This window comes from Mobula birostris, chromosome 11 (genome assembly GCF_030028105.1).
Source record: "Mobula birostris isolate sMobBir1 chromosome 11, sMobBir1.hap1, whole genome shotgun sequence".
Taxonomy (NCBI): Eukaryota; Metazoa; Chordata; class Chondrichthyes; order Myliobatiformes; family Myliobatidae; genus Mobula; species Mobula birostris.
Genome location: NC_092380.1, coordinates 100,033,813 through 100,057,333, shown reverse-complemented (window position 1 = coordinate 100,057,333; position 23,521 = coordinate 100,033,813). Strand labels below are relative to the sequence as shown.

Below are 23,521 nucleotides of genomic sequence, written 5' to 3'. Positions count from 1 at the left end.
TTCCATAAAGTCGTCTTGTATTAACGCTAGTAATATTAAGGCTGGGTCAGACCAATCTTCTTTCTCTAACTGCTGTTTCCTGTGTGAGGGCTGCGTAATGGTAATTATTACACTTCTACAGGTATCTCCAAATAATCTGCTTTCTTTGTTTTTGATAATTTGATATGGTTTCTTTATAATGAAATGGTGCTTCTATATAAGAATGCATGGTTGGCAAATTATTTGTCAGAGTGTTTACCTTTATTCTACTCTTTGTAAAGCATGAGTAATGGTTTTATGTTGTGTGCTTTATATGATATGGAATATGGGTGTGTTTCTTAAGGCTATTTTTTTTCTATTTTTTTTCTTCTCACTGATAATGCCAAGTTCACACCTTCCTTTTGTAATCTTTAGTAGAGGGTTTGAGTGGTTACAATGCTGAAATTGTGTGTAGCACCACTGAAGCTTCTTTTATTAGCATAAATCAAGGCCAAGACTACCGCATAGCTAGCTTTCTTGTTGGTTCCTACAAAACTCAACAAAAATTGTCCACTGTCTTGCAGATGGAGCCTTGTAAAATACACTCAGTGGCCATTTCGTTAGGTTCACCTGTACACCTACTTGTTAATACAAATATCTAATCAGCCAATCATGTGGCAGCAACTCAATGTTTAAAAGCATGTAGACGTGGTCAAGAGGTTCATTTGTTGTTCAGACCAAACATCAGAATGAGGAAAAACTGTGATCTTAGTGACTTTGATCATGGAATAATTGTTGGTGCCAGACAGGATTGTTTAAGTATCTTAGAAATTGCTGATCTGGGATTTTTGCGCACAACATTCTCTAGAATTTACAGAGAATGGGGCAAAAGACAAAAAAAAAATCAGAGGATGGTAGCTGTGGAAGAAAATGCCTTGTTAATGAATTAAGAGAGGTCATTAGAGAATGGTCAGATTGGTTGAAGCTGACAGGAAGCACTAATGCAAATAATCATGCATTACAACGGTGTGCAGAAGAGCATCTGTGAACGCACAACACGTTGAACCTTGGAGAGACTAGGCTATACAACAGAAGACCACGCCGGGTTCCACCTCTGTATGGAATAAAGAAGCCACCGAGTGTAGTTTGAGTGCAATGTATTTTAAATTAGAGAGATTTAATCAAGAGTAATCAATACTACTATGTATTGTTTGATATTGTATGTTACTCTTAGGATTTCTTTTATTTACAACTATTATATTGCAACCATCCTATATGCTTCCCACTATTATTGGTCCAGGGGCTTTTTAGTTGCAGAATGATAGCTGTACTGTTATAAAGTAAAACTCCATCTGCTTACTCACTTCCCCTGGTCAAAGTAATTCTGAAGTCTTCCAGTAAAATAGACCAAATTTGAATACTATTGCAGCCGTATGGTCCTTTCGGCTGAGGAGTAGTTCAATTTTCTTTTTTTGACAATTTTATTTTTTCTTTATTACAGGTTAATGAAGATATTTTGCAAGTTAGTTAGTAACGTGAATCTGTTTATTTTGATAATTGTGGCACTTTTTAAATTTTATTTTTCGCCATTTTGGAGCAGATGTTTTGCCTCATAATAACAGTATATAGTATTTCTACACACAATATAATATTAAAGTTGGTAAAATAAAAAACATTGTAATTGTTGAGATATATTTAACCACAGTCTCAAAGGAAAAGAATCTAGTGAGAAATAATACCAAATCTTAACAACCATTTCCCTTGTCACATTTTTTTATTTTGAAAACAGGTGCTTGGAATCAGCGATATTTTGTTAGCTTCCTGTTTTTCGTGTTCACTGTACTTCTCTGGATGAGCTATGGAACGATTGTGTGTAAGTGGCCTTTTTCCAAGAGTCCTATTAATTGCCTTTCAAAAGCACACCTGTTATTTTAAATAATAATTGAATTATGTTCCCTTTCAAGTGAACAGTCAGTTGCTTGCACTTGAAGCAAAAATCTTAATGATATAATTTGTGCAAGATTGATCTTCTTCTTATTGAAACAGTGTCAGCTATAAATCCTTGGGCTTCCAGCCAGGTCCAAATATCGATTTTAGCGAACGTGACAAACTCCGCCATCTTCATCAGGGATGATGCCTAGGCCTGTATAGTCCGGTGTATATATACTCAACTCCAGTTGTCCGTCTCTCCTAATTGGTAGGTCCTCAACCGGTCAGGTTTCAGCTGTCCTGCCTTGTTTAAAATTGGATTCCAGTTTTTACGTAGAGTGAGACCTTTGTCTTTGTTGAAATTCTTAAACTCTAGTCTTACTTCAAGGGGCCGAGGTTTATCCATTTGGGTTACCTGGAGAAATCGGTGGTTGCAGAACATTGCATACACAATGACCACAGGATTGACTTTGGCACAAAACTGCTGTGCTGTGCCAGCAGTTTTTGGGACTGCCCAGTGAAGGAAGCCATTGAAATAAGACTAGAGAATAAGAATTTCAACAAAAAACTGGAATATGATTTTAAACAAGGCGAGACAGTGAAAACCTGAGTTGTTGGGAACTAACCAATCAGGAGGGATGGATGACGGGAGTTGAGCATATATACCACCGGACTAGATGGGCTTAGGCATCATCCCTGATGAAGATGGCGGGGTTTGTTATTGTAGCGGTGGTTAAAATCGATACCTGGACTCGGATGGAAGCCCGAAAAGAGTTTATGTGTCATGTATACTGGGAAAGCACTATATTCTTTTTCAATGTTATGTTTGGGTGATAGTAAACTATCTGCAGTCTGGTTCGGGCATTATCTCTACAAACGAGACAAGTGCTACACCTGCTCCCTCACCACTATTCAAGGCCCCAAACAGGTTGAGGCAACACTTTACCTTAAGTCTGTTGGGATCATCAAATATATCCAGTGATTATCTGTATTGGTGAGACCAATGTCAATTGGGGAATGCTTTGTCAAGCACATTAAAGCCTGATTTATACTTCTGCGTCAACTCGACGCCGTAAGTACTGCGTCATTGCAAACCCTACGCAGAGCTGACGTGGATCCCTACGCGTAGCCTGATGCGCACCTCTCCCAAAATGTAACTGCGTTGCGGCAATGCAGAACGCAGCAGCTGTGATTGGTCCGCTTGGTAACATTGCATTTCATCCTACGCTGCAATAGCTTCCCATTGGGCGACTGAAGGGCAGGGAAGGAACTCTGGCTGCAATGCTTTCCATAAAGCTTTACAGACCTCTGAAATTATGGAGGACACATTTCACTTTTACGAAAAAAGACGCTCGCTGCTTGTTTACCCTGAGAAAGACTACCATGACCATGAAGCCTTGCGCGGGCAGGTGTGTGCGCATGCGTGACTTGCGCGAATTGCAGAGCGATGCAGACACACCAACGCACAAGTATAAATGCTTACGATGCGTGTAGGTAATGGCGTCGAGTTGATGCAAAAGTATAAATCAGGCTTAACTGTCAGCAACAGGCAGGATTTACCAGTGGCCACCTATTTTAGTTCTGCTTCCTATTTTTATTCTGACATGTCAGTCCATGACCTCTTCTGTTGCCTCAATGAGGCCACTCTCAGGTTGGAGGAGCAACACCTCATATTCTGTCTGGGTAGCCTCCAACTGGATGACATTAATTTCTCAAACTTTCAGTGTTTTCTCCTCCCTCCACCTCTTTTTTTTTCCCATTCCACATTCTGGCTCCGCTCTTATCTATTCTCCCCACCTGCCTATCACCTCTCTTTTTCCCATGGTTCACTCTCCTCTCTTATCAAATTCCTCCTTCAGCCTTTTAATCTTTTCCACCTATCACGTCCCAACATCTTACTTCATCTCTCGTCTCCCACCCCTCCCCTCCCCTCACCTTCATATTCTGGCTTCTTCCCCCTTCCTTTCCAGTCCTGATGAAGGGTTTTGCCTGGAAATGTTGACTGTTTATTCTTCTCCGTAGATGTGGCCTGACCTGCTAAGTTCCTCCATCATCTTGTATATGTTACTGTGAAATGTTTTTTGATCCAATTCAAGAAGAGCGTATTTCCCTTGTCCTACATTGGCTCCTTCTGTCTACAAGATTTGCAATGGCTTTTAAGTTAGATTCCTTCAGTAGGACTAATTGGATGCATATTCTTCAGAGAATGAATATAAAATTCATAATATTGGAGTGGCTACCTATCAGACACCTTTTTATCTGTATGAACCTTAATAAGAATTCTTTGAGTATATTTTAATTAATTTATTTCCTAAAGGTGGCTTATAAAGAACCTCTTAGGTTAATTGGCTCCTGTAAATTGCCTCCAGTGTAAGTGGGTGTAGGAAAATAGGAGAGAGCTGATGAGCATGTGAGGGAATGGGAGATAAGTGAGCATATTAAATTGATGGATGTGCTTTGAAAACTAGAATTAATGGACTAAACGGTTAACTCCTGTGAAATAAAGAAGTACAATGTGGAGAAGTTTCTGCACTGGTACAGCTGCTTAAGATGATTTCTTACTGTGTTTCACAGCTTTAAGTTAACTGTAGGTTTATTAATCAGTTGACTATTTGGTCTGTTTTTGGGTGCCATGGTAGTATAGTGTAGCTTGCTGCTATTACAGCTCAGGGCATCAGAATTCAGTCTCGGCATCCTCTATAAGGAATCTCTGTACATCCTCCCTGTGGAATGCACGGGTTTCTCCGGGTCCTCCAGTTTCCTCCCAGAGTCAAAAGACATACCGGTTAATAGATTAATTAGTCATTATAAATTGTCCCATGATTAGGTTAGGATTAAATTGAAATTGTTGGGGGATGCTGGACAGTACAGCTCAAAGAGCTGGAAAGGCTTATTCTGTGCTGTATCTAAATAAGATAAAGTAAAATAAAATAAATAATTACATAAGATCATCTGTTCAAAAGAATACCTTAAAGTGAGGGTATATGGTACAGCTGCAGGAATTGGCCAGAAGGTTTCTCAAACCTGCTTTGTCATTTAGGGTCATGGTTGAATATCAAATTCAATGGCAAAATACTGTGCTTTTCACATATCCTTCTTTTCCTTTTGTTCACAAATATTGACAGTTGGAGAATTCCAATAATTCACAACCCACGAGTGAATTTTTTCCTTTTTCCTTAAATGACCCCAGTCCTGGGTTCTCCAATAAGAGGGAACAGTGGCTCATCATGTTGTTTGCCTCAATAGCATTAGTACTCTAAGCTAGCCAACTAGATATTGAGATCCTAACTGCTAGTAAGTTTTCAAAAAAAAAAGCTTCAAATAAATAATTCACAATTTAAATTTAAGCGCGGTCAGTATAGTGATTAGTCTGGTGAACGAGTCATTCGATTTGTATTATTGCGTTCAGGAATGTTGGGTGTGATGAGTGCATGTATTGCAAGCGTTCTAGAAGGTAACCCTGTTATTTCACATGATTACAGACTGGTCCTCACATTGTGTAACCAGCTATGAGAAGGATGGATTATGGATACTTCTGATCCAAATTATTTCATGTTCCCCATGGATAGTTTGGATTTTTCTGCTAGTGCTATTCCATTCCTCATGGGTCATATTTCTGCTATTTAACCAGCTCTATCAGGTAAACAATAATTTCCAATTATCCGTGGAATTTAATTAGTGCTGTGCCAAAGATGCAATAACCTGCCCCTTGTCACAATATAAAATTGTGGCACACTTTACTGAGACACCTGGTAAAAATGAGGAAAGTTGCCCAGTTATGCACTCTGTTGAAATTTGAGAATTCTTAACATTTTAGCACTAATATACATTCTATATATTTATAAAAGTAGTCCATTGCTACCTTTGTTTTTCTTTAAGGACCCTTGAACTGCAATTGTGTCATGAATCACCCTCAGTTACTGCTATGTGGCAGCTAAATATAATAAGGCAACGTAAGACTACACATGCTGGAAATCTGGAGCAACACACAAAGTTGGTACTTGTGTGTTTTATACATGAGTTCCCGCAACGCCTTTGTTTGTTGCACGAATACAATTTAATGAGGTTGACGGTGGGTTAAGAATTTATGCAGTTATTATAACAGAAGGTCAAGTGTGACAAATAATTTGTGCAGTTAATGACTAACTGATAGCTACAGGCAGTAGAGTATATAGCTGGCATGAAATTTCATATTTGGTATTGGTTTATTATTGTCACATGTATCAAGATACAGATCCAGAATGGCACAGCTTTTCTTGAATACTTTTCATACAGATCAAATCATTCCAAAATGCATTGAGCTAGAATAAGGTATAATGCAGAATAAAGTGTAAAATTACCAAAAGAGTGTAGTGCAGGTAAACAAGGTGACGATCATAATGAGATAGATTGTGAGGCCAAAGAGTCCATCTTTTGTCCGTTCAAGAGTTGATAACCAATTGTGGGAGAGAAGTTTTCCTTGGAGCCTGGCAATACATGCTTTCAGGCTTTTGCATCTTCTGTCTGGTGGGAGAGGGGAAAGAGAGAATGGCTGGGGTAGGTGGAGTCTTTGATTATATTGGCTGCTTTACTGAGGCAGTGAGAAATGGAGAATGAGTCTTCAAGGGTGGTCAAAATCAGCAAGCCTAAAAGGTTTGGCAGAGTATCAATTCTATAGGAAGAAGGTGGTTGCCAATAGCTTCAGTTTCTCTTTTAAATATAAGAACGTTTTGAAATTCTATTTATCTGAAATTTCACCTTTCAATGTCCTATAAATATTGGCATAGGATATTATGTGAAGATAAACATCCCATGTCAGTTTGTTTATTAGGAACACTTAGATTTCTTGATTAATACAATTAACAATTCGTAACAATTCACTTTGATTTTCTTGTCATCTCTGCTTTCTAGGAGTTAGCCTGTGCATTAAGTTTGAATAGAAAAATAAAAGTATCATAGTCATAGTCATACTTTATTGATCCCGGGGGAAATTGGTTTTCGTTACAGTTGCACTATAAATAATTAAATAGTAATAAAACCATAAATAGTTAAATAGTAATATGTAAGTATGTAAATTATGCCAGGAAATAAGTCCATGACCAGCCTATTGACTCAGGGTGTCTGACCCTCCAAGGGAGGAGTTGTAAAATTTGAAGGCCACAGGCAGGAATGATTTCCTATGACGCTCTGTGTTGCATCTCGGTGGAATGAGTCTCTGGCTGAATGTACTCCTGTGCCCAACCAGTACATTATGTAGTGGATGGGAGATATTGTCCAAGATGGCATGCAACTTGGACAGCATCCTCTTTTCAGACACCACCATGAGAGAGCCCAGTTCCATCCCCACAACATCACTGGCCTTACGAATGAGTTTGTTGATTCTGTTGGTGTCTGCTACCCTCAGCCTGCTGGGGGTAAAGTGGATCAATTTATTTATCCACTGTTGTGCATTATTAGCCATAAGCTTGGTTTGTCAAGTTTAAAACCTAGAAAAATTAATAGCAGATTTTCAGCATGACTTCTTGCAATCATGATACAGTACACTGCTCCTGTACAAATCAGCTTACTGTATTTAAATGAGCATTTAAAATTATTTTCCCGAGCCCAATTGCATTGGTCTTGATAGGGTTTGTCAAGCTATTCTTGAATTCAAAATCTGAAGGCATGAACTCACACTTGTATCTGGTCAGAGATGAAGAGGCACGTATTAAAAACAAAACCTTAACTCTGTTTCTAGCTGTTGAAATTCTCATTTCAGCAATTGGAGCAGTGCAGTGATCTGACACTGCTTCTCACCCTAAACGCTTCTTGCACAGTATTTTATAAAATTCTAAAATAGATTCAAATACAGTTTCACACTTCACTATCCTGGTATTTTCTCATGCAGGTGGTACTCCAAATATGTACTTTAGTTTAATTTGTAATCTTAATTTGGATCTATCATAAAAAGTTCTGAAATGTAAACATTGTTTTTACAGTAATTGCAGTCCGCCTCAAGTATATTTTGTTGAAATAGTGTAACTACAAACTGAGGCTTTTGTTAACTTAAACAAAATCTGCAATTACAAAGTGTATCACATTCACAAAAGCATTCTGAAAGTAACAAGGGGAAGATATTATGCTTTTAGCTTAATAGTTGAAATGGCAGAACTTTTTTTTAAATTTACCCTCTCATGCAGAGAATATTCTGTATCATTTATACATTTCGTGTGTATTTAATTTTTGTGCACGCTAGTCTGCTGAGTTATTGTGCAACTACGTCAGGGAAGCAGCCTTTGAAAAGTAGCTTTTTAAAAGTAAGCACATGCTTCGAGTGAGTTAAGTGTGCAGGATTCTGCCAAAGCTCACTAAATCTTGACGTAATTCTTGTGATCTGGCTCTTTTGGCAGTATTAGTGCCTGTCCTTTTGGCTAGCAAGACAATTAAGTGGCAGGATTAAGATTGGGTTCACTGTATAAAGCATCGTATAATGCAATGTGACAGCATGAGCTGCTGAATCACAAAATAGATATTTCATGGTCAATCTTTACTTTAATATACTTTTAAAAATGGGGGTTCAGATGGGGAAAAGAAAGTTTATGACAGTTTAAAACCGATTTTTGTTTTAAATTTAGATTTTGTATTTGGGTCTAACAACCAATGAACGGCTCAGTTTGATCAAACGTGCACATTCTGGACGTATTGTTGGAATTCAGCAAAATCCGTTCAAGTAAGTACGTTAGTGATATGGATGAGAATGTACAAGGTATGTTTAGCAAGTTTGCAGATGTCACCTAAAGTAGGTGGTCGTGAAGATGGGTATCAGACACTACTGAGGAATCTTGATAGTTGGGTAGTTGGGCTGAGGAACGGAAAGAGAAGTTTAATTTGGATAAGAATGAAGTGTTGCATTTTGGGAAGAGTAATAAGGGTAGAATTTTCACAGTGAACAGCAGGGCCCTGGGATTGTTTATAGAACAGAGAGACGTAGGAATAGAAGTATATGGTTCCCTGAAAGTGGCATCACAGGTAAGCAGTAGTGATGAAGACTTTTGGCATGTTGGTCATCATGGTTCAATATTGGGATATTATGTTAGAGTTGTACAAGAAGACATTTATGACAGCACATTTGAAATATTTTGTTTAATTTCAGCCACACAGCTGTAAGAAGGATACCGTTCAGCTGAGGAGAGTGCAGAAAAGATTTACAACAATGTTGTTAGGACTCATGGACCTGGGTTGTAGAGAGAAGTTACAGAGGTTGGGACTTTATTTATTGGAGCTTAGGAGAATTAAAGGGGAAATAGAAGCGTATAAAGTCATGGGAGGCAGAGATTGGGTGAATGTGCATAGTCCTTCTCCCAGCATTAGAGAAATCAAAAATTAGAGGACATAGCTTTACAGTGAGAGGAGAGAGATTTAATAGGAACCTATGGAACAGCTTTTTCACCCAGGATTTAGGATATATTACAACTAGCCTTGGCTACTTGTGTAAATCTTGGAACTGAGGTTTAATAGCTTGTGATAGAGAACAAAATACTTCCATGGATATGTTCATTATATCAATTTTCCAATGTCTATCAATTTGCTTGCTTACCACTTGTTTCAAGGATACAGGATGTTTACATCTTTTAATGTTTGCATTAGAAAATTGATAGAGTTGCCATAAAATCTACAGAAACTGCCCTTGAAGTGACAAAGTCCCAGGATTTCTGCACAAAGAGTAATCCATCATTTTTATCTCTGACCAGCAATTATTGTAATCAAAAACATGTGTAGCACCACAGCCAAAATAGAAGACGATAGCAGCTATACCAGAGAATTATGCATTGTGCACAAGGATAACAAAATTTCATTATTGCAGCAAAGTTTTGGCTCTTAATCCAGTGCAGCATATGCTGAAAAGGGTCCAGAATAAACTGTTAAATTAGATTAAGATTAAAGTCTGTCATGAGCCTCGTGGCCCATCAGGCTGGTGCTTATGCCGGTTTCCGTGGTGTGAAGCGACTGAGAGTACGAGACTCCCCTCCCTCTCTCCCCCCCCCCCCCCCCCCCGGATAGGACGCCAATCTATCACGAGGTTAACCCCCAGCATTTTTGCCGGTCCCCATTGGACACCAGGCAACCACTAATATTGTGACAGGTAGAGAGACCTCTTTGCTGGTGCCTTTTCACTTGCTTAGCCTGTTCCTGTGTTCAACTGCAGGTGAGGGCATGACTTCAGAAACACGTATGTGTTTTGCGATGAAGTTCGATTGCTGATATATCCAGCATTGCTTCAGTAGAGCCATGTTGCTTGTGGAACATAAGAGGGGATGTATTATGCTTCTTATCAAATCTTAGTTTGTAATTGAAAATTGTATTTATTGCAGTCATGGCTGTTTCCAGAACCTAGTGGACTTCTTCCAATGCCGCTGTTTTGGTCTGCTCAAGCCAAGCAAAATTGACTGGAGTCAGCAGTACACAATGGGCTTTGACCAACCAAGGACAAATGAGTTTCAGTTTATATGAGAAGTGTATGTGGGGGAATTGTAATAATTTTTTTATGTATAGATTTCTTGTTTTTGACAGAAGATAAAAGAGTTGGCAGATGGTTCTTATCAGTTGTATAATTCATGTATATCTCAGGTGATGTGATTTCAGTAATTTAAATTGTGACTTGTGTTAAATTGTTTAAGTCATGTTCAACTTCATTAAGTAATGGGGTACTAGTCCAAAGAAAGTAATATTTTGGAGGCAAAATATAGTCAAATATTTGTGAAATAAGATTAAAATCAAATTGATATTATAAATTATATTAAATTGTACACTTTTTAACAAAATATGTATTTTTACAATGATTACTTGTTTAAAAAAACTAATTGCTTTTATTTCAAAAATCCATCGTCATCTATAAGTTAGCTCTGGACATATCTGAACTTTTCGTTGCATTCTCTCTTGTCTCCAACTGTACCAACACTTAGACAATCTGATTTGGTTGTATAGGAATAATTATTGTAACCACAAACTGAGGAAAATACTGTCCCCTTATCTTTATCCAGACTTGCTGTCAGCAAGTAAACCTCTGATACTAAAGCGAAAGCACAGCGGATCCTGGAAATCTGAAATTAAAAACAGAGTGTTTAGTTCTAAAAGCAGGACGGTTTCTGAGAAGACAATGAAATTTGCTTTCCAGACCCACGTCCTAAGACAGGGAAAAGTTATTGACCTGAAACATTAACTCTTTGTTTCTCACAGATGGAGCTTTAATTTAGAGCCTAACACCTACAGTAAACTAATCCACTATGTAACCATTTACATCATGAAGTTCCTTACACAGCAGTGGTTCCTGTCTCATTTATTTAGACAAAGAAACTGCAAATTTACAGACTTGTGATTATATTTGCTTCAATGTACCACATTTAAATTTGCTTGGAGCTCTTATTTTGCTTCATCTTTACATATTCAACCATAGAAAGGAGATGAAGTATAGGCATATGGCTAATTATAATATCAAGCATATCACCAAGCATTTGTGTTTCTCATCCTAAAGCTTATTTATTTTAATAAACTTTAAGGGGGAATACTAAAGATAATAAAGAAATATGGTCATTAAAGTTCAGTTAAACAGTTTCAATTTACCCCTGAGTATTGTGTTAGACAGTTTTTTCTTTTAACAGATCTGGCTAATATAGCAAAACCCAACGTCATGCAATGCTTCATGGGAATGCTATTCCATAGCATTTGACATGTTAAGACTAAATGGCCAAAAGCTTGGTCAAAATAGTGTTTTTAAGAAACTTCTTAAATCACGGGGAGAGGTTTGAAAACTTTTGGTAATTCTCGTCCTTGGGATCTAGACATTTGGAGGCATGAGTGATTGAACGCACAGCTTACAAGAATTCAGACCCGGAGGAACAGTAAACTCCTGAAGGCTCAGATTTTGTAGAGGTCAGACTTAACGTGCAAAGATGAAGAAAGGAAATGTCTGAGATGAAATGTCTGAAAATGGCTTTTCTAGTATAACTGAGCAGTTAACTGAGTCCATTGGTATAATTAAGCATGATGCATCATATATTTTAAGATGATCAATGAATTGCTGTCTACAAAGACTTAATACAGCCAGCTACCAGCTGCATTTCGAGGATACGAAAGCTATTCTCAGCAATTTTATATATTTGCTGGAAATCTGAGACGCTGTGAAGTGAGTCCTCATGAACTTTTAAGTCATATGAAACAGTTTTGTCAATTAAAATGAATGACATGTATATACAGTTGACTTAAGAATGTTTCATAATTTGTATTTTTATGCAAGACGTCTCAATACAGTAAAACTTTGAAACAAAAGTGTTAATTGACTGCAGTGATGTAACCTTTGCTCATCAAGGGTTAAAACTACAGTATCGGCCTGAACCTTCATTTGCTCTATTGGCCTGAGTGTACAATTGCTGTACTTTTGAGCAAATTCCTGAAACAAGGAGGCAGCAAATTAAACATTAGATTCATGGAGTAATCACACAAGCAGACAAGCAATGTGTTAGGCTCTTAGACCCAAGCTGGTCCAGTGAAATGAATAAATCAGCTGAGGCAGGAATGTGAAGACCAGGAAGGAATGGAAAGAGTTAGAGAGAGATGCAATGAAGGTGAGTGGTGGTGTGGGGGAGGGCGGGGTGGGATAGAGGACTGCAGATGCTCAGTTTTGAGCATCAGTATGTTTGTCATCTCCTTACTATTAAGGTTCCCTCAACCTTAATGTTCCCTCAAACTAGGTATAAAAGTTATTTATCATTATAAAACATAATTTTTTTGTTAACTTCTACGTCACTTAAAAATTGAAATAGGAAACCTTAAACCACACAGTAGTTCACCTCATAGAATCGCAACTTGCATCTCCAGAGGACCAGGTTCAATATGACTTCTGGCACTGTCTGTGTGGAATTTGCACCTTCTCCCTCAAACCATGTTCCCTACATTGCTGTAGTTTCCCAAAGGTGTGAGTTAATGGGTTAACTGGCGATTGGAAATTGCTCTTAGTTTTAGCGGAGTGGGAAAATCTGAGGAAAGTTTATTAGAATGTGCGCAGAATGAAAAGTTGATTGATGTATAAGATTAGTGTAATTTTGTGGTTGGTGATTGAGGATCTAACCCAAAGGGCCTGTTTCCATGCTGTTTACCTCTAATTAATAGTTTAATCGTGAATATATCCACATTTATTCAAAAGACATGATATACTGATTGGCGCATTTGATTTTCCAGCAGAATGAAGGAAGATACCTAATCCATCTTTCAATGACATCGAGTTCTGTGATCCAAGTCCCTTATAGCACGATATCCTGTAACACCTTCAATGGAAGTATTAGACCCAGCATCATATGTCTTCAGCAGAAAATAGTTTGGTCAAAATGTGTTTCCTGACCCTTCCTGAAAGTCAGTCTCTGATTTATTCCCAGACCTCCCAACCAACTGAAATAATTTTAATATTTTAAAAGCTTTTTTACATTTTTTTACAGTAATCTTTTATTATCCTTCCCAGTTATTCTGTTGAATAGTGATTGTGTTTCCTATATCTCTTTCAACTGTTTAGTGCCTTATCGATCTGCTATTGCTTTGTCAATTTCCTAATTAGGTCAATAATTTGCCTTTAAATGACCTTCAGCTTTACCTCATGGTCCCTAATTAGAGACCATATATGAATTTACAGATGTCATTTCATAAATGACATCTGCAGACATTCCCTTGTCTGCTGCTTTAGTCACCATTTCAAAATGCGTTCAGTTAGGTTTGTCAGGGATGAACAATTCCAATATACCATTCTATACCAATATTTGTAGAAAGAGAAAGTAGTAAACATTTTGAGTCAATGATCCTTCCTTAGAAGTGAGGGGTGGGTAGTGTAGAGGGGTCTGTAGCTTTTAAAGCAGAGCTGGGGGAGGACAGATGTCTAAAAGACTATATGGAGATATAAGATAGTAATCATGCTCCCCATCGCCTGATAAGTTAACAAGCTATTTTAAAGAAACAGTGTGAGAAAGAGACATAAGCATAATAATCAGAAATGATGTGTGAGCAGTTTACCTGAAGATGGTGAACTCTACCAACCCGATCCCTTATCCTGTCACCTCCCTAGCTGTTCTCACCTCCGAGTATCCGTCCCTTATCTCGTTTCCCTCACAACATTCCTTTATCAAATTCCATAATCTACAGATCTCTGTTGTCTTTAATAATCACCTCCCAGTTTCTGCTGCTACCTCCACCCCTTACAGTTCCACTGGCTCTCTTCACCCAATAATCCTTCCTCATCTGGTTCCACCTATCACTTCCCAACTTTGACCTCACCCCTGCATCTTGCCTCTCTATCCTGACCCCTTTATACTCTGTACTACTGCAGGATCACAACTCAGAACATAAACTGAACGTTTGCCTCCACAGTTGCTACCTGACCTGCTGAGTTCCTGGAGTAGTGTACTTTTTGATTGGAAATTTAGTGTTCATTTCGGAAGGTTGCGAAGTTTCTGGACAGAAGACAAGATGTGCTAGTTTACATTGATCTTCACTATGAAAGTGGGTGAGGTGACTAGCATATCAGAATCAGGTTTATTATTGAAATATTTCATGAAATTTGTTGTTTTGCAGCAGCAATAGAGTGCCTTGTATAATTTAAAAATTACTATAAGTTACAAGAGATCAAAGTAGAGAGGTAGGGTTCATGGAGCATTCAGAAATCTGGTAGTGGTGGAGAAGAAGCAAGACCTTAAAACATTAAGTGTATGTCACAGATGTGAGGTATACTTCCAATACAAGGACTGCACCAGTTCAAGAAAGCAGCTCATTCCCACCTTCTCAAACACAACTAGGGATGGATAGTTAAATGCTGACTCAACCTGCAAAGCCCACATCCCTTGAATAAGGACATTTAAAAAAAATACAGGTTGAAAAAGGGTGATTGAGAATTAAAGTGGCGTGCAACAGGATGCTCGGGATCACCACTGCAAACAGTAAAGCTTCCTCACTTGCCTCAATTCTGAGGAAAAGTTATTGTCCTGAAACATTGATTTCTCTTTTCACAGATTCTGCTTGACAGGCTCAATTCTTCAAGGGTTTCTGTTTTACTTCAGATTTCAGCATCTGTAGTTTTACTCAATTTCCAGATTGGACACAAGGTGGCAGCAGTGCATTCTTGTGAGATTCTTGTGAGTCAAATAATGGAAACCTAACGAGAGGCTGTAGTTTATACACTATGTTTTTATTTTAAGTGGACTAACGATTGTGATTATTTGAAACAGAAGTAGAACTTTCATTTACCTTGGTGTTATTTTACATACAGACAATAGTTTTAGACACATATATATAGCTAGGGTGCCTAAGACTTTTGCATAGTACTGTAGTAATTTTATGTTTTGCACTATACTGCTACCACAAAAAAGACTAATTTCATGACATATGTGAGCAATGTTAAACCTGATTCTGATTTGGGCCTCTATTATGGACTGAAGCAGGAAGGGGGCAGGGAGAGGGGAATAATGGTTGAGAAAAGAGGAAAGGAGAGGGAGAGAGCGGGAAGCACCAGAGACGTTCTGTAATGATCAATTAACCATTGTTTGGAATCAAATTACCTTGCCTGGTGTTTCAGAGCTGGGTGTGTTTGCACCCACGACCCACTGGCACTCTTTTGCCACCTGTCCCACACCCCTCCTGCACCACTCCACCTTTGCCATTCCCAACATCCTTTGATCCTGCTAGATTTACAAACCTGCTCTCCGCTCCACGCTGACAATTCCGGATATGTGTGCCTAAAACTTTTGCACAGTACCACAGAGTTTTAATTGAAAACCTATGAGCATTGCCTATATTTGGTATATACAACACAGAATCAGATACGTCTTGATAGTAGCCAAATTCCTGTTGACCATCAAGTCCTATCTATACTAGTCCCATTTACCAGCTCCGTCCATAGTCAGCCATGCCCTTGATGATTCAATTGCTTGTCTAGATGCTTCATGAGAATATCTACTTGCAGCATGTCGACACTGAATTGAATTGAATTTATTTCTTACATCCTTTACATACATGAGTAAAAATCTTTACGTTATCTCTCCATCTAAATGTGCAATGTGCAATCATAGTAATTTATAATAAATAGAATTTCAATGTAACATAGAAATACACTCAAATCGGCATGTAAATCAGTCTACACACATCAAAGTTGCAGGTGAATGTTATTCAGTCTGATGGCCTGGTGTCCCAGAGCCTGTTGGTTCTGGTTTTTACACTGCGGTACCATTTCCCAGATGGTAGCAACTAGAATAGATTGTGGTTGGTTACAAATAGATTGCAAAACTTTGTACCAGTTTTGAAGCATTTCTAAATAGTCTTTGGGTTAGGTAGCTCTTGAAGGGGCAGATGAGCTGGGGTTGGTTTATAAAATTGTAGAATGTGTGTTTTGTCAGGAAGACCATTATTTTATGTCTATTTCTATTTGTGAGCTGCTTTCTATACAGCAGAGATACCCACATTATGCTGTTAAGATTCAGATGCAATAGTTACTGTATATGACTAGGAGAGAACTTTACTTGTAATGCCTGCCCGTGCACTAGATTTCTTATGGGAAGTAGAGATTCCATATTTGGGAAGTGACTTAGCAAGTTGCTGTGGTGTACCTTGCAGATGGTATTGGAACCAATGCTAGTAGGAGAGGGAAGCTACAAGGTGGTGGATGGAATCCCAATCAAACAAGCTGTTTTGTTCTTGATGGTGTCAAACGGCTTGAGTGTTGTTGGAGCTACACTCATCCCAGAAATGTGCATTTGAATAGTCTGTATCTTGTTGGAGATAGAAGAGCTTTGGAGAATGGACAAGACACTCACTCAATGAAATATCAAGAACTCTAACCAGTCGTAGTAGCTACCTACAGTAGTTAGTGAGTGGTTTAAGTTTAGTTTCTGGTCAGTGATGTATCTCAGGATCTTGTTGAAGGATTTCAAGGTTCAAAGTAAATTTATTATCAAAGTACATATATGTCTCCATATACTACCCATAGATTCATTTTCTTGCAGGCGTTTATAGTAGAACAAAGAAATACAATAGAATCAATGAAAAACTACACACAAAGGCTGACAAGCAAACAATGTGCAAATGAAGACGAATTGTGTAAATGTTAATAATAAATAAGTAAATGAATAATACTGAGAATATGACCTGTACAGTCCTTGAAAGTGAGTCCATAACTTGTGGAATCAGTTCTGTGTGGAGGTGAGTGAAGTTATCCACGCTGGTGTTAATAAAAAATTATTTCTGAATCAAGAAAAGCCAATAGAAGATCATCTACTTATGCTTTTAACTGCAGCAAGATCACACCTGCTACACTGTTGTAGGACTGTAATTACATTTAAAAAATGATTAAGTCAATGCCCTTGAATTAATGAACAGCATAACTTTAATTTTCTGGCAGTGGTGATAAATAATTAGATTTACAAAATAATGGCTTGTTTTAATAGACTTTCAAGAGACTAAATACAGAAGCCCTTTTGGACAGAAGACTGCCGAACACAGCCTGTGCAGTTTATCATTCTGGTTAGACATCATAGAAAATACGAGTAAAAATGCAGTTTCTGATTAAATTAAAGAGCACAACTTGTGAAAGGTCAGTCATTGCAGTATTGATTTATTTTGTCATATATATGTTGCCAGGATATTTCTTACAGAGTGCTCAGTTACTCAGATAATACAGTTAACTCTAAAAGCCGTGATGTGACATTTACAAGCAATCAAAGAAATGAATAAAGCTTTTAATTTATAATTGGCACATTTGCCTCATGCATCTGTCACACATTTCTAGACTACCTAAAGTGAAAACAAATTAATCTTTGTTAAAGCATAAATCCAGCTGCTACTGGAGAGTCTGAAACTTGTAAGGAACAGTACCTCTGAACTGAAGGATCATGGAAATTCTGCACCAGTATGTTTTCAATTGGGCCTCAATCCTGGACAACTATCCACAGTTGCATACATTGCAAGCCACAGACATCCACATTCATTAAACAAGTACTGGAAAATGATTGAACAATGAAGCACATTAGAGGATTCCCTTAGCGACTAAGGATAAATCTCAAGCAGTTCCCCAATAATGCCGATCTTCACTTCTGCTCCACAATCCAGTTTTTATGGCATCAGCTGTGTGAGAGAATATTTGTATTTACCCCAAGGCTTTCACATTAATTAGTGTTTTGCACTCAATAAATTCCTTTGTTATATAGTCAATTTGTAGACAGGGTCTCACAAAATGGGCAAATTTGGAGGGATTAATGTTGATGTCTACCTGCATGGTGACATACATGTACTTTGATAATAAATTTACTTTGAACTTTGATGAAGAAGATTATGTCCTTTAATATATTACTGAAGGGTTACTTACACCAATTTGAACAGCTGAATTAAATGTTTTCCAATCATCCTGTACTATGAGATAATAACATATAGGTGCAGAATTAGGCCATTCAGCCTATTAACTCTGCTCCCCCATTTCATCCTGGCTGATTTATTATCCCTCTTAACTCCATTCTCTTGCCTTCTCCCTGTAAGCTTTGATGTCCTCACTAATCAAGGAACGTATCAACCTCAACTTTAAATATACCCAATGACTTGGCCTCTACAGCTGTCTGTGGCAACGGTTTCCATAGATTCACTTCTCTCCAGCTCAAGAAATTTATTTTACAGCACAGCTATGCTCTTCCGGCATAAGTGGTGCACAGCCTAGCAGCCCACCTATCTAACTCTAGCCCATTCACAAGACAATTTTCAATGACCAGGTAACCTACGAACCAAGTTCAAGTTTAATTATTATTCAACCATACATGAACCAAGCAAAACTGTTTCTCCAGGGCCAAGGTGCAAAACATCTTGCACACTACACATGGCACATAGCACATATGGTTATGATTTCAGAAGAATATACAGTCATAAAGAAAAAAATACAGTAGAGACCAAGTCCTTAAGTGGCACGACCAGGATTGATGGTTAAGTTGCCCTGGTCCAGCTTGTTCTTCCACCATGCAAACAGTGGAGGGCAGCACCCAACGCAAGTACAGATTCCAACACATCCCACAGAGGCTCTCCCACACCACCACACCATCTTCTCTCCTGGTCAGCTGCCACAAGCAAGCCTGCAGCTTGGACCTAGTCCTTGCCACAACCAAGGCAAAGCAGCTCTTCCACTGCCAGTCTCACCAATGAACCAGTGAACTGGACTTGCAGTATTCTACAATCCAACAGGTACTTGCGATCACAAGAACGTCCATGACAATCACTTGCTCCGTTTGTTGGACCATGCACCATCTCGGCACAATGGTGCATGATAAGTCCAGGCAGCAACATAATGGTAGTCAATAAGTACAGCTCTATTGCTATTGAGCAACTCATTGATGAGATAGTCCTACAGTACTTAATGTTCTTAGTATCCAGCAGTGACTTGCGATCATAAAAAAGATGTACAATATGAATAAATATACCTTTGTTTGGAGCCAGGGTGGCCGCCGAGTCCGAGCACACCACCATCTTTCTCAACAGTACGTATTTGGACTCTGGGAGGAAACCAGAACACCCAAAGGCAACCGATGCAGTTTCACGTGAAGAACATACAAAGTCCTGACAGATGGCATTGGAATTGAACTCTAAACTCCGACCCCCCCCAAGCTCTAATAGTGCCGCGCTAACTTCTATGCTACCGTAGTGCCCAATCCTCCTCATCTCTGTTCTAAAGAGGCATCCTATTATGAGGCTGTGCCTTGCTGTCCCAGACACTCCCACTATTGGACACATCATCTCCAACCTGAAAAATGCACTTTGGTAGGACCAACCAAGGTAGGCCTCACACAGGGAATTGTAGGGCACTGAGGAATGCAATAGAACAAAGGGATCTGGGAATACAGGTCCATAATTCATTGAAATTGAGGAACAGAAACAGGAAGTATGTCTGTGAGGCCAGTGTTCTGTACTGGTTGTTAGATGTGGGAAGTCGGGGAGCCTCCCAGCCTCCCAGACGGCCATATCTGCGCCAGGTGCATTGAGTTGCAGCTCCTTAGGGACCGCGTTAGGGAATTGGAACTGCAGCTCGATGATTTTCGTCTGATTAGGGAAATTGAGGAGGTGATAGAGAGGAGCTATAGGCAAGTAGTCACACCGGGGCCTCGGGAGACAGGTAAATGGGTAACAGACAGGAGAGGGGAGAACAAGAGTCTGATACTAGAGAGTACCCCTGTGGCTGTGCCCCTTAACAATAAGTACACCTGTCTGAGTACTAATTGGGGGGGAACAGCCTACCTGGGGGAAGCAACAGTGGCCGCGCCTCTGGCACAGAGCCTGGCCCTGTGGCTCAGAGGGGTAGGGAAACGAAGAAGGCAGCAGTAATAGGGGACTCTATAGTTAGGGGGTCAAACAGGCGATTCTGTGGACGTAGGAAAGAAACTCGGATGGTAGTTTCCCTCCCAGGTGCCAGGGCCCGGGATGTTTCTGATCACGTCCACAATATTCTGAAGTGGGAAGGTGAACAGTCAGTGGTCGTGGTACATATTGGTACCAACGACGTAGGTGGGAAAAAGGAGGAGGTCCTGAAAACAGACTACAGGGAGTTAGGAAGGAAGTTGAGAAGCAGGACCTCGAAGGTAGTAATCTCGAGATTACTGCCTGTGCCACGCGACAGTGAGTATAGGAATAGAGTGAGGTGGAGGATAAATGCGTGGCTGAAGGATTGGAGCAGGGAGCAGGGACTCAGATTTCTGGATCTTTGGGACCTCTTTTGGGCAGGTGCGACCTGTACGAAAAGGACGGGTTGCACCTGAATCCGATGGGGAGGTTTGGCAATGAGGGAGGTTTGCTAAAGCTCTTGGAGAGACTTTAAACTAGAATTGCTGGGGGGTGGGAACTGAACTGAAGAGATGGAGGAAGAGGCGGTTGGCTCACCAATACAGAAAGCTTGGAGACAGTGCGAGAGGGAGGATAGGCAGGTGATAAAGAAGGGATATGCTCAGACCAATGGTTTGAGATATGTCTATCTTAATGCAAGAAGCATCATGAACAAAGCGGATGAGCTTGGAGCTTGAATCAGTACTTGGAGCTGGCAGAGGTAAATAATGAATTATACTCCAATGTATTTTCCCTCTGTCTTGACAGGAATCAAGAACCTAATGTGAGTAAACATGCTACCATAAGATCTAGGTTATTATGAGCTGGGGGCAATGAAAATGAAGCCTCAAATCTGGAATAGTACCTATCTATAATTCAGCAACACAAGTTGCAGTTAATTAATGAGGTTTAGTAGCAGCCAGGTATTTAGTCTTTATTTGCTACCCTGTATCTGGATGCAGATATGGGTCAAATAGGCAAAGAGGTCTACAAAGACAAGCTATCAGGAAACATGAATATCCTAATGCACTTGCACTGTAATGTCTTTAAATCTGATTATTTGATGCCACCTTTATAATAGCCCAGGTGTGTGAAACTGATGTTGCTTCAAGAGCTTTGTTGGCCAGGACCAGTATCTACAACCCTCGGATACTGTTTAGGCTGCCTTCACGCCATTGACTTCATGATCCACCTGTGTTAACCAAAACACACAGTTGTCTGCATCATTTAATTGGATGTTGCGCAGGCCATGGAAAATAGTTGCTTCCCATTTTCAGTAACTGCATAATTAGTCGATCACAATAATTGATCAATAATTTTCCCCATTACCCCCTCCTGATTGTTGATGCACTGAGTAGGTCGCAACAGTCAAGGTGCCACAGAGGGCCACTTGTCTTGCAGTCTGCTTTTGAATACAGAACAGTATAGTGCGGTATGGGCCCTTCAGCCATTACCTGCCAACATATACTGCACAAATCTGCTCAACGATCAATCCACCCTCTCCCTCCTGCATAGCCCGTAACACTCCAAATTTCACTCATTCATCCAAGAGCCTGTTAAATATCCCAAATGTATCAGACTCAACCACCTTGCTCAGTAGGCTATTCCAGGCACTCTGTGTAAACAAAGAACCATCTCTGACATCTCCCTAAGCCTTCCTCCGCTGGTATTAACCATTGCCATCCTGGGGAAAAGGTACTGGCTGTCCATACTATCTATGCCTCTTATAATTTTATCCACCTCTACCAAGAAGTCTCTCCACTCCTAAGAAAAAAAAAGCCCCAGTTTGCTCCTGTGAGAAGCATCTCTTTGTCAAAGAGTCTTTTATCCCATCTGCTCAGCTGTAGGATGGAGATCCTGTGTGGTCATCTCCTACCCTTGCTTTTGAACATGGCCCTCAGCTTCTGAGTATGCTTGTTGTTCTTTCTTTGGAATGAGCTGCTAACTTCAGCAGACTGTGCTCCCCACTGCGAAGAAACCTCTACACTCTGATGCTGTAAACTGCAGGACTAGATTCATGGAGCCACTGCAACCTTGCTTTGAAAAGAAGATTGGTATTTTTCATAAAGGTTCTTTATTTGTGCGGCTTTTGTTCATTAAGCTGTGGTAGGAGCCGTAAGTATTTGAGAGGCAGGAAGATAGAGAGCAGCCCATGTTCCATGGGATTCAACTCTCTGACCACTGAAAATATCCAACAGTCTGGTAACCATATGATTGATGATGTTATATGTGTTGCCAGTTAATACGGTATTGAACTTGAAATTATGTACCACCTGCACTCTGAGGAACTCGAAATGTTTCCTGTGAGAGAGGCTAGGACTTTACTCAGATCCCTAATGAGCATGAGATGCAATTAACAGCAGCTTTCTTGGAATCCAGCAATGCAGGAGGGATTCCCAGGGCAAAATAGCTAATACAAGAGGGCATAATTTTAAGGTGATTGAAAGAAAGTACATGGGGGGGGGGATGTCAACGGTAAGTTTTTTTTAACACAGGGATTAGTGGGTGTGTGGAACACACTGCCAAGGACAATGGTAGAGACAGATACTTTAGGGAGATTTAAGAGACTTAGATAGGCACGTGAATAAGAGAAAAATAGAGGGCTATGAGGGAGGGAAGCATTCGATTAATTTTGGAGTAAGTTAAAAGATCAGTACAACATTGTGGGCTGAAGGGCTGGAACTTTTCTGTAGTATTCTACACACTGTGACCACTTTATTAGAGTCAGGAGGTACATAATAAAAAGGTCACCGAGTATTTCTCTATGTTTGTGGTCTTCTGCTGCTGTAGCCAATTATTTCAAAGTCTGGTGTCTGTTCAGAGATGTTCTTCTGCACAACACTTGTAATGTGTGATTATTTGAGTTACTGTTGCCTTCCTGTGAGCTTGAAGCAGCCTGGCCATTCTCCTCCGACCTTTCTCATTAACAGCACCGCAAAACTCCCATTCACTGGATGATTTTTGCGTCTCGTACCATTCTCTATAAACCGTAGAGATTTCAGTGCGTGAAAATCCCAGGAGATCAGAAGTTTCTACAATACTCAAACCACCCATCTGGCACCAACAATCATTTCAAGATTCAAGATTCAAGCTCATTTAATGTCATTTCCTGTAAGGAGAACAAAATAATTGTTATACTCAATGTCTCTTAGATCACATTTCTTCCCCATTCTGATGTCTGGTCTGAAAACATCTGACCATGTCCATGTCTGAATGCTTTTATGTATTGAGTTGCTGCACATGATTGGCCGATTAGATATTTGTATTATCGAGCAGGTGAACAGGTGTACCTGATAAAATG

At 39.5% G+C, this 23,521-nt stretch overlaps 1 protein-coding gene across 2 annotated transcripts in view; it reads left to right on the top strand.

Annotated features, from left to right (window-relative positions):
• The window catches only part of zdhhc13 (zinc finger DHHC-type palmitoyltransferase 13), a 67,973-nt gene extending 55,813 nt beyond the window's left edge, over positions 1 to 12,160 (top strand). For both annotated transcript variants that reach the window (XM_072272761.1, XM_072272760.1), the window contains 4 exons: positions 1,748 to 1,831; positions 5,370 to 5,527; positions 8,481 to 8,575; positions 10,218 to 12,160. In XM_072272761.1, coding sequence (XP_072128862.1) covers positions 1,748 to 1,831; positions 5,370 to 5,527; positions 8,481 to 8,575; positions 10,218 to 10,356 — 476 coding nt within the window. In that variant the 3' untranslated portion in view covers positions 10,357 to 12,160. The remainder of the gene's footprint in view (positions 1 to 1,747; positions 1,832 to 5,369; positions 5,528 to 8,480; positions 8,576 to 10,217) is intronic.
• Positions 12,161 to 23,521: the final 11,361 nt, after the last annotated feature.